Source organism: Urocitellus parryii, chromosome 11 (assembly GCF_045843805.1).
Source record: "Urocitellus parryii isolate mUroPar1 chromosome 11, mUroPar1.hap1, whole genome shotgun sequence".
NCBI classification, from domain to species: domain Eukaryota; kingdom Metazoa; phylum Chordata; class Mammalia; order Rodentia; family Sciuridae; genus Urocitellus; species Urocitellus parryii.
This window is the reverse complement of record NC_135541.1, coordinates 35,567,877-35,582,700: the sequence shown is the minus strand read 5'-3', so window position 1 is coordinate 35,582,700 and position 14,824 is coordinate 35,567,877. Positions and strand designations below refer to the sequence as shown.

Genomic DNA, 14,824 nt, shown 5'->3' with positions numbered 1-14,824 from the left:
AACCTTTTCACTTTGGCTGATAAGAATGCAAACTATTCCCAGTCTCATAAGAATTGTTCTACCCATTCCTTTTCACTGCATTCTTCATGTAATATACTGATCAGTAAGTTAGAAGCTAAAGACTCAACAAAATCCCCTTGAAGATCTCCTGAGTTCTTTTATTTCTTGTATCTGCCTTGCAAATTCTAATCATCATAGCTTCCCATTTTTCAACTCTGTCTCCCAAACTCAGGGAGATGTACAATCTGTTTGGGGTCTGCCAACCTATCTGATGACCTAAAAACTGCAAGGAGAAAGTTAAGGTAACCATAGGACTCACCTCCTCTGCACCATTGTCTATGGTGTTTGATTTTCCTTAGTTTGTCTTGATGTTTAGTTATTTATGGTAGATTGATATGTTAGTTGACTAGCACTGCTGTAGTAAAATACCACAAACTTGTGGCTTTAAACAACAGAAATGTGTTCTATCACAGTTATCAAGGCTCGAAGTCCAAAATCAAAGTTTTCAGAGATGGTTCCATCTGAGTGCTATAAGGGAAGGATCTCTCCTAGGTCTTTCTCCATGGCTTAAAGATGCCCATCTTCTCTGTAAGTCTTTTCACATCCTATTCCTTCACTGTGTGCCTATATCCATATTTTCTTCTTATCACAATGCCATTCATATTGGATTAGGGCCCAGATTAATCACTTCCTTTAAAATTTATTACCTTGTTAAAAACTTTATTTCCAAATAAGGTCACATTCTGAAATCATGGGGGTTAGGACATGAACAATATGAACTATGGAGGGACACAATTCAACCCATTATGGTCTCTGTTATTCCTGCATGACCAGAAGTAAAAACTGACAAACTATATTTAAATAGTAGAACCATAAATACCTGATAACCATTCATACCTTTGATTTTCCTTAAGCATACTCACTCTCATAATACAGCATGAGCCCTACAGACACCATGAAATTTCTGCCAATGAAGTTGTTATAAAACATACTGGCTGTTGTCATCAAGATGGCCTCTAAGCCAGGATAACTCCTGAAAATGCCTGATATGAACCTCATCTCCTTGCATTTTAGCAATCATTTCAGGGTGGGTAAAGGTCTAAAATCATGTTCCCAGGCTAACATGCACGAGGCCTTGAGTTTGATGGCCAGCACCACAAAACAAAATAAAACCTCCCAATTGGCTATATCAAATGCTGCATAGACCATTGCAAGGGCTTTCCTAGAAGACAAACACCTGATATCACACTGCTGGCAAGATATGATTCATGTTCTATATCCTAATGAGAACCCTGGGGCCAAGTATGACCCCATGATATGATTGTATAATAGGGTCTACACAGATTCACAATAGTTGCTGCATCATTCCTTAACAGTCTTCTATTCTTCACATTAAATGCCTATAGTTAACATTAATATTTTCTTTTTCTAAAATGGTTTCCAAAGTCTTCATCACTCTGACTGCTTTTCTGTAGATTTACTTATGAGCTTCATACTTCTTAAAGAAATATAGCATATTAGGAAGTTATTTAAACCCTATAAGACTATGTAAATGAGAATTTTGTAAAACAAGTTCAATAAAAGTTAATCAAATAAACAATTAATCTGAATGATGATAATGACAACAACAGTAACAGTATATTATTCATGAATACCTATGGTTACCAGAAACCAACTAGTTATTTGACACATCTGATTTAAATGTCACATTAACCTTATAAGGTAGGCATACTCATTTTCCAGAACAGAAGTTAATCCATCAAGGTATTTAGTAATTAGAGTTAATTATTTTTAATTATTAACAGTTAGTAATTAAAAATCAACCCAAGGTCTATTTGACTCCAAAGTCTGACTTTTTTCCCACTATGACTTATTGCTTTCCTGATCTTAACAAATATTAAAAAACAGTTGTAAGTTGGGGGTATAGTTCAGAGGTACAGCATGTTATCATGTGTGAGGTTCTGGATTCAATCCCAACACCAAAAAAATAAAAAATAAACAAAATCCAGTCATATATTAGGAAATGACCCATATGTCATTCTAGTTTAATTGTTCTATCGGACTTCCATATTTAAGTAGACATACTGGATATGCTAGTGATCTAGCAATATACAAAAGTTAACTCAGGATTATTTTTTTTATAGTGGAGTTTGGACAATTTTAATAGCCCAAATGTACTCTCCAAAAGAAAGTACTATAATTACTTTACTTTATCATCCCTTACAGATTGGTAATTGTTAAACTGATGTTTATACTATTGTGATTAACTGTAGGGACACTAGAATCAGACTGTCTGGGTTTGATTCTAGCTCTACCACTTGCTAGCTATGTGAATGCATTACAAGTTACTTAAAGTACTGTATCTTAATTTTCTCATTTCACTGAGTCAGTGTAAAACAAATGTTTGCTTAGAATAGTGCCCAATACAAAACAAATAACACTTATTTATCATTAATTCAATTAGGTTAGTCAATACAATAATAAAAATCTCACTATGAGAATATGAGTAGGGTTGCCTAAGCCATCAGGAATATTAATGGCCTTACCAAAGAAGCTTAGAGATTTTATATGCAATGCCTGTTTTATTTATTAAAATTACACACTGTCAGAAGAACCATCCTTTTTTAGCTTTCTAAGCTTTACATCTTTCCATTCTCTCCACCTACATTTTCCATATTACTACCCAAAACTCAGGTTGCTAAAACTCTGCTTTCACTGTCACTGTTTCTGTTTAAGAATCTGTAAAAGCTCTTTACAAACCATCATATGAAATTCTAATTTCTTTGGCCTGTTTTTTTAAATTCTCTGAAAAGCAAGGAGTCTCTTGCATAATTTCATTTCCCACTAATCCTCCAGTCTACTTTAGCCTCCTCTTTTAATACTGGGAAGTTTATTATTTTCTACTTTCTTACAAGACATGCCCATTCCTGGTGCTTCCTTGCCTTCATTTAGGCTGATATCAATCCCTCTTTCACTTAAGATATTTTCCACCCTTCTCTTCCTAGCACCTAAACAGCATTCGTTACCCATAGACTCTGTCATTCATTTAGTTATTTGATGAACATCTCAAGCTTTTCCTACATGAATTGTGGTGTTCTAGATATAAAGGACTCAGGACCATTAAAAATTTAAGGACATTTCTTCTTTCTCTGAATCTTTAAGGAATATTTCTTGCAAGATATTTCTCATATTCTGTTTCATGTTTTCATTCAACATGTATTTCTTACACACCTACTCTGTACTAGGGAGCCTGCTAATGATACCAGTGGTAAATAAGACAGACATAGTACCTCATGGAACTATAAAGAGAAACAGTCATCAAGGAATTACAAATGTACTATTACCAACAGTAAGTGTAGAATTCTAGAAATGGATATAATAGGAGTGTTACCTTAGTTAGGAGTTAAATGAAGGACTACCAGAGAAAATGACACTTAAGCTGACAACTGAATAACGAGTGGGGGTTAGGCAGGTAAGAGAAGTATGTGTCAACAAGGAAGCAGCTTGTACAAAAGCCATGAAGCAAAAGCTAGTATACACAGGCAAAGAAAAATAAAAAACAACAACTATGGAAAATAAGTAAAGAAAAATGTATGAGAAGTGGAATATTGTGGTGATTAAGAGAAATAACGTACAGATGCTCCTCAACTCAGGAGGAGGTTACATTAGATAAACCCATTATAAGTTGAATATATCATTAAGTAAAAAATGCATTTAATATACCTAACTTACAAAATATCAAAGCTTAGCCCAGCCTACCTTAAACTTCTCAGAGTACTTGTATTAGTACTTGTATTATGGTTGAGCATAATCATCTAATACAAAGCCTATCTTATAATAAAGTATGGAATATCTCATATAATTTACTGGGAATACCTGTATCCAGAAAATGCTGGCAACACAAGACACTACAGAGCTTTGGTTGCTTACCCTCATGATCTAGGAGTCTGACTGGGGGGTTTGGCTCACTACCACTGCCTCTCATTGAGAAAATACACTGCAATTCCAAACCCAGGAAAAGATAAAAATTCACGGTACAGTTTCTACTGAATGCATATCACTTTGGTACCACCGTAGTGTCAAAAAATTCTAAGTTGAACCATTATAAGTTGGGAACAATCTGCATAAGAAAATTACTTTTTCAACTATAAAGTGGAATTACTGGACATACATAAGTCAACTGTCTAAGAGTATAAAAGATAAACCTATGTTGAGATGAAATGAAAACTGAATGGGAAGGGAAATCAGTCTGCTAAATCAGGCAAGAAAAATAATCAATTAAATTAACTGAAAATGAAATATAAGAAATGATAACTGATATAGTTATTACTTTGGAAAAATGATTCTTGAACCAGCATACCAAAACTGAAACTGCAGAGTTCAGATAAAACAGTATGATGAATGATAGCCATTGTGATAAACATGTTCAGTTGGGTCTAAAAAAAAATCTGGGAGCCTCATTGCTTTTCAATTTCTAAACATATAGTATCACCTTGCAAACATCAAGGACAGCAAAGAATACTATTCACTTGGGGATGACATTCTATCATCCTACTATTAGTAAGCTCCCAGAGGATATAGGCATAATTCTTGCTCATCTTTGCATTCCATATCACAAAATATATTTCATCACGTTTGTGAAACAGATGATAAAACTTCAAATGTGAGAAATAAAACAAGTTTTCAAAGCACAGACTCCTTTTACACTCTTTAGGCACAAATTGTTCATAAATAATTCCCTTTAAAGATTTGACTCTACGGGCTGGGGCTGGGGCTCAGTGGCTAAGCGTTCGCCTCACATGCGTGAGGCACTGAGTTTGAGCCCCAGCACCACATACAAAAAATAAATAAAACAAAGATGTTTGACTCTACACAGTCTATTCTATTATTCTTCAATATTCTAAGGTAGGATTACCTAATTGCTTAAGAATGGTAACTGTACCTCAGAAAAAGTTAAGCACATGCTCTATTATTTTCTGATGTTCTGAAAAAATAAACAAGCAAACACACACATGAAATGTCACAGGTAAAGGCTTTCTTTACATAGGTCCTTTTAATAGTAATGCTGAGCCCTGAGCTCACAAGCCAGGAAGACATGTGTGACTTTAAGTATATATCAAGTACAAAGTGTTTACTGGATATATGAATGATTACAAGCCTGAATGAAGAAGGAAAATAGGAAAGAAAAAGAGGGAGGAAATTATAATACACTATAACATCTGAGAAATAGTAGAAGAAGGGGCTACTGATGTAGCTCAGTGGTATAGTCTTGTCTAGCATGTGTGAGGCTCTGGTTTTGTAATCCCACCATAGCAAATAATAATGATGATAATAAATAATAATAAAACTTTAAGAAGTAGTAGTAGAAGAAGTGATTGGGAAGTTATCACTCTGCCTAATGAAAGAATAAACATGAACCACTGTTATATCAAACTATTAAAATTTTTCTTTAAAATAATAGCCCAATGGTTGGGCTAGGAGTGAAGTTCAGTAGTAAAGTGCTTGCTCAGTTTGTACAAGACCCTGGGTTTAAACCCTAACACCAAACAAAACAACACAGCAACCCCAGTGGCATTTAAGAACTGATTTAAATTTTTTTATTTAATTCAAAAAATACTTCACATGCAACCACAACTTTGTATAAATCTGCTAATGTGTATAGTACATACAATATTTTTTTTATTTTTTTATTTTTATTTTTTTAGAGAGAGAGAGAGAGAGAGAGAGAGAGAGAATTTTTAATATTTTTTTTTTTAGTTCTCAGTGGACACAACATCTTTGTTGGTATGTGGTGCTGAGGATCGAACCCGGGCCGCACGCATGCCAGGCGAGCGCGCTATCGCTTGAGCCACATCCCCAGCCCTTGTTTATTTTTTGGTACTGGTGATTAAGCCCAAGGTTGCCTTACCTTACAGCTGCATGCCTAGTCCTTTGTACTTTTTATTTTGAGACAGGGACTCACTAAATTTCTGAGGCAGGCCTCAAACTTCCGATTCTCCTGCTTCAGCTTCTAAGTCATTGGGATTATAGGCCTTCCTGGCCAATATGATTTTAGTTACAAAATATAGCTTAATTCATTAAAAGGTATTTTGGGACTTAACATTGAGCTGCGCTTGAACATTAAGGACAATAAAAAAAATAACGGCCAGGTACAGTGGTGCATGCCTATAATCCCAGTGGATCAGAAGGCTGAGCCAGGAGGATGACAAGTTCAAAGACAGCCTCAACAACTTAGTGAGACCCTGACTCAAAATAAAAAATAAAAAGGTTTGGGGATGTGGCTCAGTGGTTAAGTTACCCTGGGTTCAATTCCTGGTACCAATAAATAAATAAATAAATAAAAATTAAAACACACACACATACACACACACGCAGTTAAAAGAAGAACATGAAAAAAAAAAATCCCACCACTACAACTTCAGACATACAGTGAATTTTATGATTTTTAATCAAAATGCAAATCTGTTATTATCATAGCATCAATTAAAAGGTCAAAAGACATAACTAAAAAAGTTATACCACTTTTCTGTAATGAAATTCCACAGTTGAGCTAAGTCACACAATATTATTAACTGATTTCATTGTCAATTAAAAGTAAAATTTAGGGGTTGGGGTTGTGGCTCAGTGGTAGAGCATTTGCCTAGCATTGTGAGGTACTGGGTTTGATTCTCAGCACCACATATAAATAAATGAATAAAATAAAGGTCCATCAACATCTAAATAAAATTAAGAAAAAAAATTTACCTTTATAATAAATCTTACCTCATTGTATCTGTTGCTGGGAATTTTGATGCTTGTTTTCCGAACTTCCATATCCACCACCAAACCTTGAACTACTGGCAAAGTATATTGGTAATTTCTAAAGTCCTGGGCAAAAGAAGATTAAAGTAAAATAAAAAATTCATCAATAGTAGGATTTGATTTACAATAATAAAGTTAGCATGAATAGAAGGAATGTCAGAAAGATCCTATTTATTGGTCTGGGGTTGTGGCTCAGTGGTAGAGCACTCGCCTAGAATGCGTGAGCCACTGGGTTTAATCCTCAGCACCACATAAAATTAAGGATATTGTGTCTACCTAAAAAATAAATGTTTTTTTAAAAGATCCTATTTATTTAAATAAATAAATGTATAAGGAAAGCCCTACTGGATGTATTCTAGCTCTCTAATTAGACTGTAAATTCTTATAAGGAAGTAAACCAAATAATTTCCTATACCCCTTATATACAACATTAAACAAATACTTGAATGCTTACTCTGCTTTATGATCATTTATCATTTTCTATATTTACCTGTTAAAGATCAGTCTCCTCTCTTTAAGGTAATCTCCAAAAGGGCAGTGAATCTCACTTATTTTGTTCTCACTAGATCCCTAATGCCAGAAGCACCTTAGATTCTCAATGAGTATTTGTAAGGAAACATGCACATATATACACCCCCATCCCATGTGGCTGAAGCAAAATGAACAAACATGGTAGGAGTCAAGGCCAAAGTGATAGTACACTGCTAGGTTTCATAGGTTCTTATAGGTGATCACAAAGACTTTTGACTTTGCCTTAAGGAAGTTTTGACCTGTTTTAACAGATCTGACTTTTCTATAAAGAATAAGTGGTGAGGGGTGGGGTTGTAGCTCAGCGGTAGAGCGCTCGCCTAGCATGTGCAAGACCCTGGGTCCGATCCTAAGCACCAAATAAAAATAAATAAGCAAAATAAAGGTATTGTGTACGACTAAAAAAGAAAAGAATAGGTGGTGAGTGCCTGACGTGGTGGCACATGCCTGTAATCCCAGCAGCTTGGGAGGCTGAGACAGGAGAATTTAGAATTCAAAGCCAGCCTCAGCAATGGTGAGATGCTAAGCAACTCAGTGAGACCCTGGTGCTAAATAAAATACAAAATAGGGCTGGGGATATGACTCAGTGATCGAGTGCCTGAGTTCAATCCCCAGTATCACCCCCTACCTCGCCCCCACAAAAAAAAAAAAAAAAAAAAAAAAAAAACAGGTGGTGAGTTAGCAAGTGTAAAAGAAAAGCAATGAGATAAACACAATAAAACATCTGGGTAAGAAATAGTGAAAACTTAAACAAAATAGTGGTGATAAATTGTTAGATTCTCGATAAAGTCTGAAGGGAAAACCAACAATATTTGCCACTGGATTGGCTGTAGAATGTGAAAAAGGTCAAGAGTTTTAAAATAATTCTAAATTTCATGGTCAGGGCTACTAGGAGAATAGAATTGCCCTTTTTTTTGAAATGTAGAATATAATGGGGAAGGGAGAGTGTTTCTAAGTAACTTTACTGTATTACTTACAACAGAGATAAAGAACATTGATAGGAACACAAAAATATCCAACACCTACAAGGTAAAATTATAATGTCTGCATTCAGTGAAAAAAACCAAGCAAAGAATCAGAAAAACAAATCAAAATCACAAAGCAATGCAAAACAAAATATTTCATGGAAACTAAGCTAGAACTGATACAAGATGTTAGAATTATCAATCAAGACATTATAAAAGTTATTTTAATTGTATTCTAAGTGTTTAAAGAGCTAGGTAGAGGCATAAAAGACAAAGTCACCCATGTGAAACTTCTGGAGATAAATTTAACAATGAGGAGGTCCACCTCGATGACTTACACAGGAAAGCATTCCCTCTAAAAACTGGAACAAGAGAGGGATGCCCTCTTTCACCACTACTATATAACATAGTTCTTGAAACTCTAGCCAGAGCAATTAGATGAAAGAAATTAAAAGGATACGGATGGGTAAGGAAGAATTCAAATTAGCACTATTTGCTGACAATATAATTTTATACCTAGAAGACCCAAAAAATTCCACCAGAAAACTTCTAGAACTAGTATATAAATTCAGCAAAGTAGCAGGATACAAAATCAACACCCATAAATCAAAGGCGTTTTGTATCTCAGTGACAAATTCTCTGAAAGGGAAATGAGGAAAACTACCCATTTACAATAGCCTCAAAAAAAAAAAAATAAAGTACTTGGGAATCAACTTAACAAAAGAGGTAAAAGATCTCTACAATAAAAACTACAGAATGTTAAAGAAAGAAATTAAAGAAGACCTTTAGAAGATGGAAAGATCTACCTGTTCTTGGATAGGCAGAGTTAATATTGACAAAAAGATTGTACTAACAAAAGCACTATACAGATTTAATGCAATTCCCATCAAAATCCCAATAACATTCCTCATAGAAATAGAAAAAGCAATCATGAAATTCATCTGGAAAAAATAAGAGACCCAGAATAGCTAAAGCAATCCTTAGCAAGAAGAGTGAAACAGGTGGCATCACTGTACCAGACCTTAAACTGTACTACAGAGCAATAATAACAAAACAACATGGTATTGGCACCAAAATAGACTTGTATACAGAATAGAGGACACAGAGACTAACCCACATAATTACAGTTATCTATATTAGACAAAGATGCCAAAAATGTACATTAGAGAAAATACAGCCTCTTCAACAAGTGGAGGGAAAACTGGAAATCCATATGTAACAAAATAAAATTAAACTCCTATCTCTCACCATGCACAAAACTCAACTCAATAGTGGATCAAGGACCTACGAATTAAACCAGAGACACTGTGTCTATTTGAAGAAAAAGTAGGCCCAAATCTCCATCATGTTGGATTAGGCCCCAACTTCCTTAATAAGGCTCCTATAACACAAGAATTAATATCAAAATCAATACATGGGATGGATTCAAACTAAAAAGATTCTTCTCAGCAAAAGAAACAATCAGAGAGGTGAACAGAGAGCCTACAATTTGGGAACAAAGTTTTACCATACACACATCGGGTAGAATACTAATTTCGAGGATATGTAAAAAACTCAAAAATCTTAACACCAAAAAAGCAAATAGCCCAATCAATAAATGGGCCAAGGAACTGAATAGACACTTCTCAGAAGAAGATATTCAATCAATCAACAAATATATGAAAAAAATGTTCAACATCTCTAGGAATTAGAGAAATGCAAATCAAAACTACTCTAAGATCTCATCTCACTCGAGTCAGAATGGCAGCTATTATGAATAGAAACAACAATAAGTATTGGCGAGGATGTGGGGAAAAGGCACACTCATATATTGCTGGTGGGACTGCAAATTGGTGCAGCCAATATGGAAAAAAGTACAGAGATTCCTTGGAAAATTGGGAATGGAAACACCATTTGACCCAGCTACCCCCTACTCCTCCGTCTATACCCAAAGGACTTAAAAACAGCATACCACATGGACACAGCCACATGTTTACAGCAGCACAATTCACAATAGCTAAACTGTGGAACCAACCTAGATGCCCTTCAGTAGATGAATGGATAAAGAAAATGTAGTATATATACACAATGGAATATTATTCAGCATTAAAAAGGAATTAAAATGATGGCATTTGCAGGTAAATGGATGAAGTTGGAGAATTCAGTGCTAAGTAAAGTTAGCCAAACCCCAAAAAACAAATGCCAAATGTTTTCTCTGATTTAAAGAGGCTGATTCATAATGTAAGTGGTAGGGATGGGCATGGAAGGATTAGATGAACTCTAGATAGGGCAAAGAGGAAAGGGAAAGGGAAGGGAGGAGTGGGGTGGGAGCATATGGGTAGGAAAGACAGTGGAATGAGATGGACATCATTACCCTAAGTACATGTATGAAGACATGAATGGTGTGACTCTACTTTGTGTACAACCAGAGATATGAAAAATTATGCTCTACATGTGTAATATGAATTAAAATGCATTCTGCTGTCATATGTAACAAATTAAAATAAAAATTAAAAAAAGATATAAAGATCATTGTTTGCATTTTTGTTCAGGATGCTAAACAGCACTGAAAACTGATAACAAATCAAGTCAGGTTAATTTACAATCTCAAGGCTAACTGATATTACATTAAACATATGATCAACCATCTAAATTACTACAGCAGAGGTTTATTTTCCAGCTTATATTTTGTGGTCTTTGAAATATCAAATATGCACTCCCACTGAGAGACAAATGTTGATATACAGAATCAAGGCTGTCATTAACATGGACTGAAAGCAAATTTTACAAGGATTCATTACAAATTTAATCCTTCCTAAAATTCTGATTAAACAGGGCACTGGCAGGTTGCTTGATTCTGGCAGATTTGGTTATTCATTATTGACCTAAGAATTGCAGCTTCTGAATGTTTGAGCTTGAAATTTGGGGTTTCCAAGTTTGTAGCTTCCAAATACAGGAATTCATTTCTCATGTGCTTTATTCAAATCAATGTTGTTTACTCACTTCTAACCCAATACAGGCTGAGAACTGTCACCTAAAACACTGTGTTCCTTTTTATTAAAGAGCAAAAACCACAAGGATGCTTAAAAAAATATAACAATGAGTTTTCTTTTTTTTAATGGATGGAATTAAAGGCAGCTTAAATATTGAAAAATAAAAGTTAAAATTTAGTGAACTTAAAGGCCTTAGAATAAAAACTATCCTAAATGAAACAGAGAGAGAAAAAGAGTATAAAATAAATAATTATTCATCAGTGAAACAAATTCATGAACCTAATGTATATGTAACTGAAGTCCCTGAAGGAGAGACAGGGTAAACAGAAAAAATATTTGATAAAAAACACGAGCACACAAATCCAAGAAGTTCAATGAATCCCAAATATAAGAAACATGAAGAAAACTATACTATGGTACATTATAATTAAATTTCTCCAAACCAGTGATAAAAAGAAAAATTTTAAGGGAGACAAAGAAGAAAATAATGTTTTACAGAGAAGAACAAACACAGAGGGAAAAACAATTCTCATCTGAAACAAACTAGAAGATAGTAGAGGAACATCTTTAAAATACTCAAACAACACTGCCAAAGTAGAATTTTGCATCTGGCACAAGTATCTTTTTTTAAAAATATTTTTTTTAGTTGTAGATGGACACAATATCTTTATTTTATTTATTTATTTTTATGTGGTGCTGAGGATTAAACCCAGGGCCTCATGCATATGAGGCAAGTGCTCCACCACTGAACCACAACCCCAGCCCACAAAAATATCTTTTAAATATGAAGAAGAAATAAAATTGCTAGAAATACAAAAGCTGAAAGAATTCATCACCAGCAAGCCTATGCTACAATAAATGTCACAGGGTATTATTCAGACAGAAGGGAATGACACTAGATGGAAATACAGAGTTGCACAAAGGAACAAAGAGCACGGATGTGACAACTAAGGGTTTAAATTAATGTTCAAATCTCTTCAAAAGATAACTGGAACAAGTATAGGCATGACAGAGTAAGGACATCACCAAATCCATTCCCCCCAAAGCAATTAAGTGCTGGGTAAATGGTTTACAGAAGTGACCATTTCAATGCTCTGAAATTAGATCAAAAGAATGGAACACACTGTAAAGTGTTTTTCAAGAAAACTACTGAAATTCAAGTAAAAATAAAGTTGAAACTATGACCTTCTTGCCTGAGGTAGTCCCCACGAACTGCTTAGTCCAATCAGAGCATGATGGTGGCTAGTAAAAGAGAAGGCCAATAGCTCTGTTAGTCTGAGGCCACCAACCTATTTGGAGCAAGTTATGTATAAATGTAGACTAGTTAGAATTTTAAAAGGAGTTCTGAAAGGTGAAACAACCACAGGGAGCTTAAAACACTCCAAATATCCTGGACCGACCTTGGTCTGTGTATACATGCAGCAGAAAAAGATATAAAGGGACCCAAGTCAACCAACATTTTAAAAGAATCAGAACCTATATATATGTAGAGAGAAATGAGAGAGTCCAGCAAACAAGAATGAAGTTTAAATCCCAGTCCATATATAGACCCATCAACAGGGAGTAGAAGCCTTAATGGCTTGAAGTATTTGAGTACAACCTTTGACCAATCCTTGGCTGAATAGTGTCTCTCTCTCTCTCTCTCTCTCTCTCTCTCTCTCTCTCTCTCTCTCTCTCACACACACACACACACACACACACACACACACACACACACACACAGGAGGCCAGTCTCAAAATGAAAACAAAGTGAAATGCTAAATATCTTATTTATATACTCCTCCTGTTTTCATAATAATCCTGCAAGGTCACTAATATATTGAGTATATAATTAGGGGTTGGAATCCTGTACTATTTCACTGTATGTTTTCAAAAGGGTATATATGTTTTGTTCTCCTCTAACATAAAACTTTACCTTCTTTAAGTAGCAGGCACATGACAATCAATAAAATAATAAAACCCTACTCTTCCTTCTCCCATACAAATTCAAGTAAGAAAAAAAAAGAAAGAAAGAAAAGAAAAACTCCCAACTTACTGCAAGAAGATTCATGATGGTATGCCCTGTCTCTCCAAACAATGGCTTTCGAAATCTGACACTGAAGAGTGGGCAGGGATAAACTGTGGAAATGAGAAAAGATTAGACTAAGTTAAGTAGTTTAAAATTCTCGGCAAAGAGACACCATGGCTAATATGCTCATTAGAACATATTAAATTTAGGATTCAAAAAAAGTAGGTAGTATGAGAGCAGATAAATCCTAAGCCAGAGGAAATCTTTTAAATAAAACCAGAATAAGCATTTTGCTGCAGCTGTTCCAAAAATGACCCAAAAGATCTTAAGAAGCAATCTTCTTCAAAGTGGATTGATATGATCCAGGAAACATCTCTCAATTCCTCTGGGCTCAAGAAGTTTAAGAGTTCACTCTTCTATGCCTCCTAACCAGACCCTCCTTAGGACAGCCAATTACCAGGTGATAATACCAGCTTGCTTATCCCTCAAGCTTTGAGGTTTGACATTCTAGTATAAGTCAAGATACACATGTTGCTTCCTCTCATGCAATCTTTCATGCTTCATTTAGCTGATTCACGTGACTCCTTCAGATCCATCCAAGAAGTGTTTTTGTCTAACTCCTTCATTCTTGGTCAAGTTAGAGCCCATCCTAAAACTCTCAAAGAATTTAACCTTAGAAACATTTCTATTTTAACACAGTATACCACTGTAATCATGATTCCTATAAATCTTTCTTACAAAGATTCCCAAAAGCCTATAACCAGGTCTTAGCCATTTCAGAATTCTGAGGATTCCTGATACAATGGTAGACCTTGATTAAATTCTTACTGAATGAATGAACTAATGAGTGAAAGAATAAAGTTGACATTTCTGAGTATATAGACTGTTTTATGATATATAAAATAATCTCCAATTTATCAAGCTAGTGTTAACACACAAAGCAAGCATTAAATTATCCAGTTTATAAAAAAGCTGTCAGAGACCTTGAGTGAGAAACTGACAATCAGAAAGCCCCAATGAATGGCCCATAATTACAGAGCTACTGAGTGAGGCAACTGAAAACCTTATTCAAGTGGTCTGATTCTTAGACACTGAGAACTTTTAATTAGGTAAAGATATAAAGTAAAGTTTGAATTTAACCTTTAATGTCTTTTTTTTTTTTCAATCACAACTCAGTGCACTGCTACAGCCATGGTCAAAGAACTCTTCTTCTGTAGCCCTTACTAATTGAGAATGGCTTCCATACCATAGCTTTTGGCAGCTGTTAGGTTAAAATAAAGTATACTTCATGGGGCTGGAGTTGTGGCTCAGCAGTAGAGTGCTCTAGCACGTGCGAGATCCTGGGTTCAATCCAGGGCAAAATAAAAATAAAATAAAGGTACTGCATCCAACTACAACTAAAAATTTAAAAAATACATATAATTCATCATAACTATTTAGCAATAAAGTGACAACAAACAGGTTCACCATATACAATAGTTTACCATTAAAAAATTACTTAAGTTCAAAATTAATTTTACTAGAGATGATTGTGTTTTTATCAATAAACC

General features: G+C 34.8%; 2 protein-coding genes across 3 annotated transcripts in view; one reads left to right on the top strand and one right to left on the bottom strand.

The window, feature by feature from the left end:
* Positions 1-14,824, bottom strand: part of Zfyve9 (zinc finger FYVE-type containing 9) — a 193,966-nt gene that overhangs the window by 29,739 nt on the left and 149,403 nt on the right. For both annotated transcript variants that reach the window (XM_026382175.2, XM_026382170.2), the window contains 2 exons: positions 13,302-13,384; positions 6,763-6,867 (listed from right to left, as the gene is read on the bottom strand). In XM_026382175.2, the coding sequence (XP_026237960.2) occupies positions 6,763-6,867; positions 13,302-13,384 (188 nt within the window). The remainder of the gene's footprint in view (positions 1-6,762; positions 6,868-13,301; positions 13,385-14,824) is intronic.
* Cc2d1b (coiled-coil and C2 domain containing 1B) overlaps positions 1-14,824 on the top strand; it is a 77,699-nt gene that overhangs the window by 48,826 nt on the left and 14,049 nt on the right. The gene's annotated exons all lie outside the window — the stretch shown is intronic.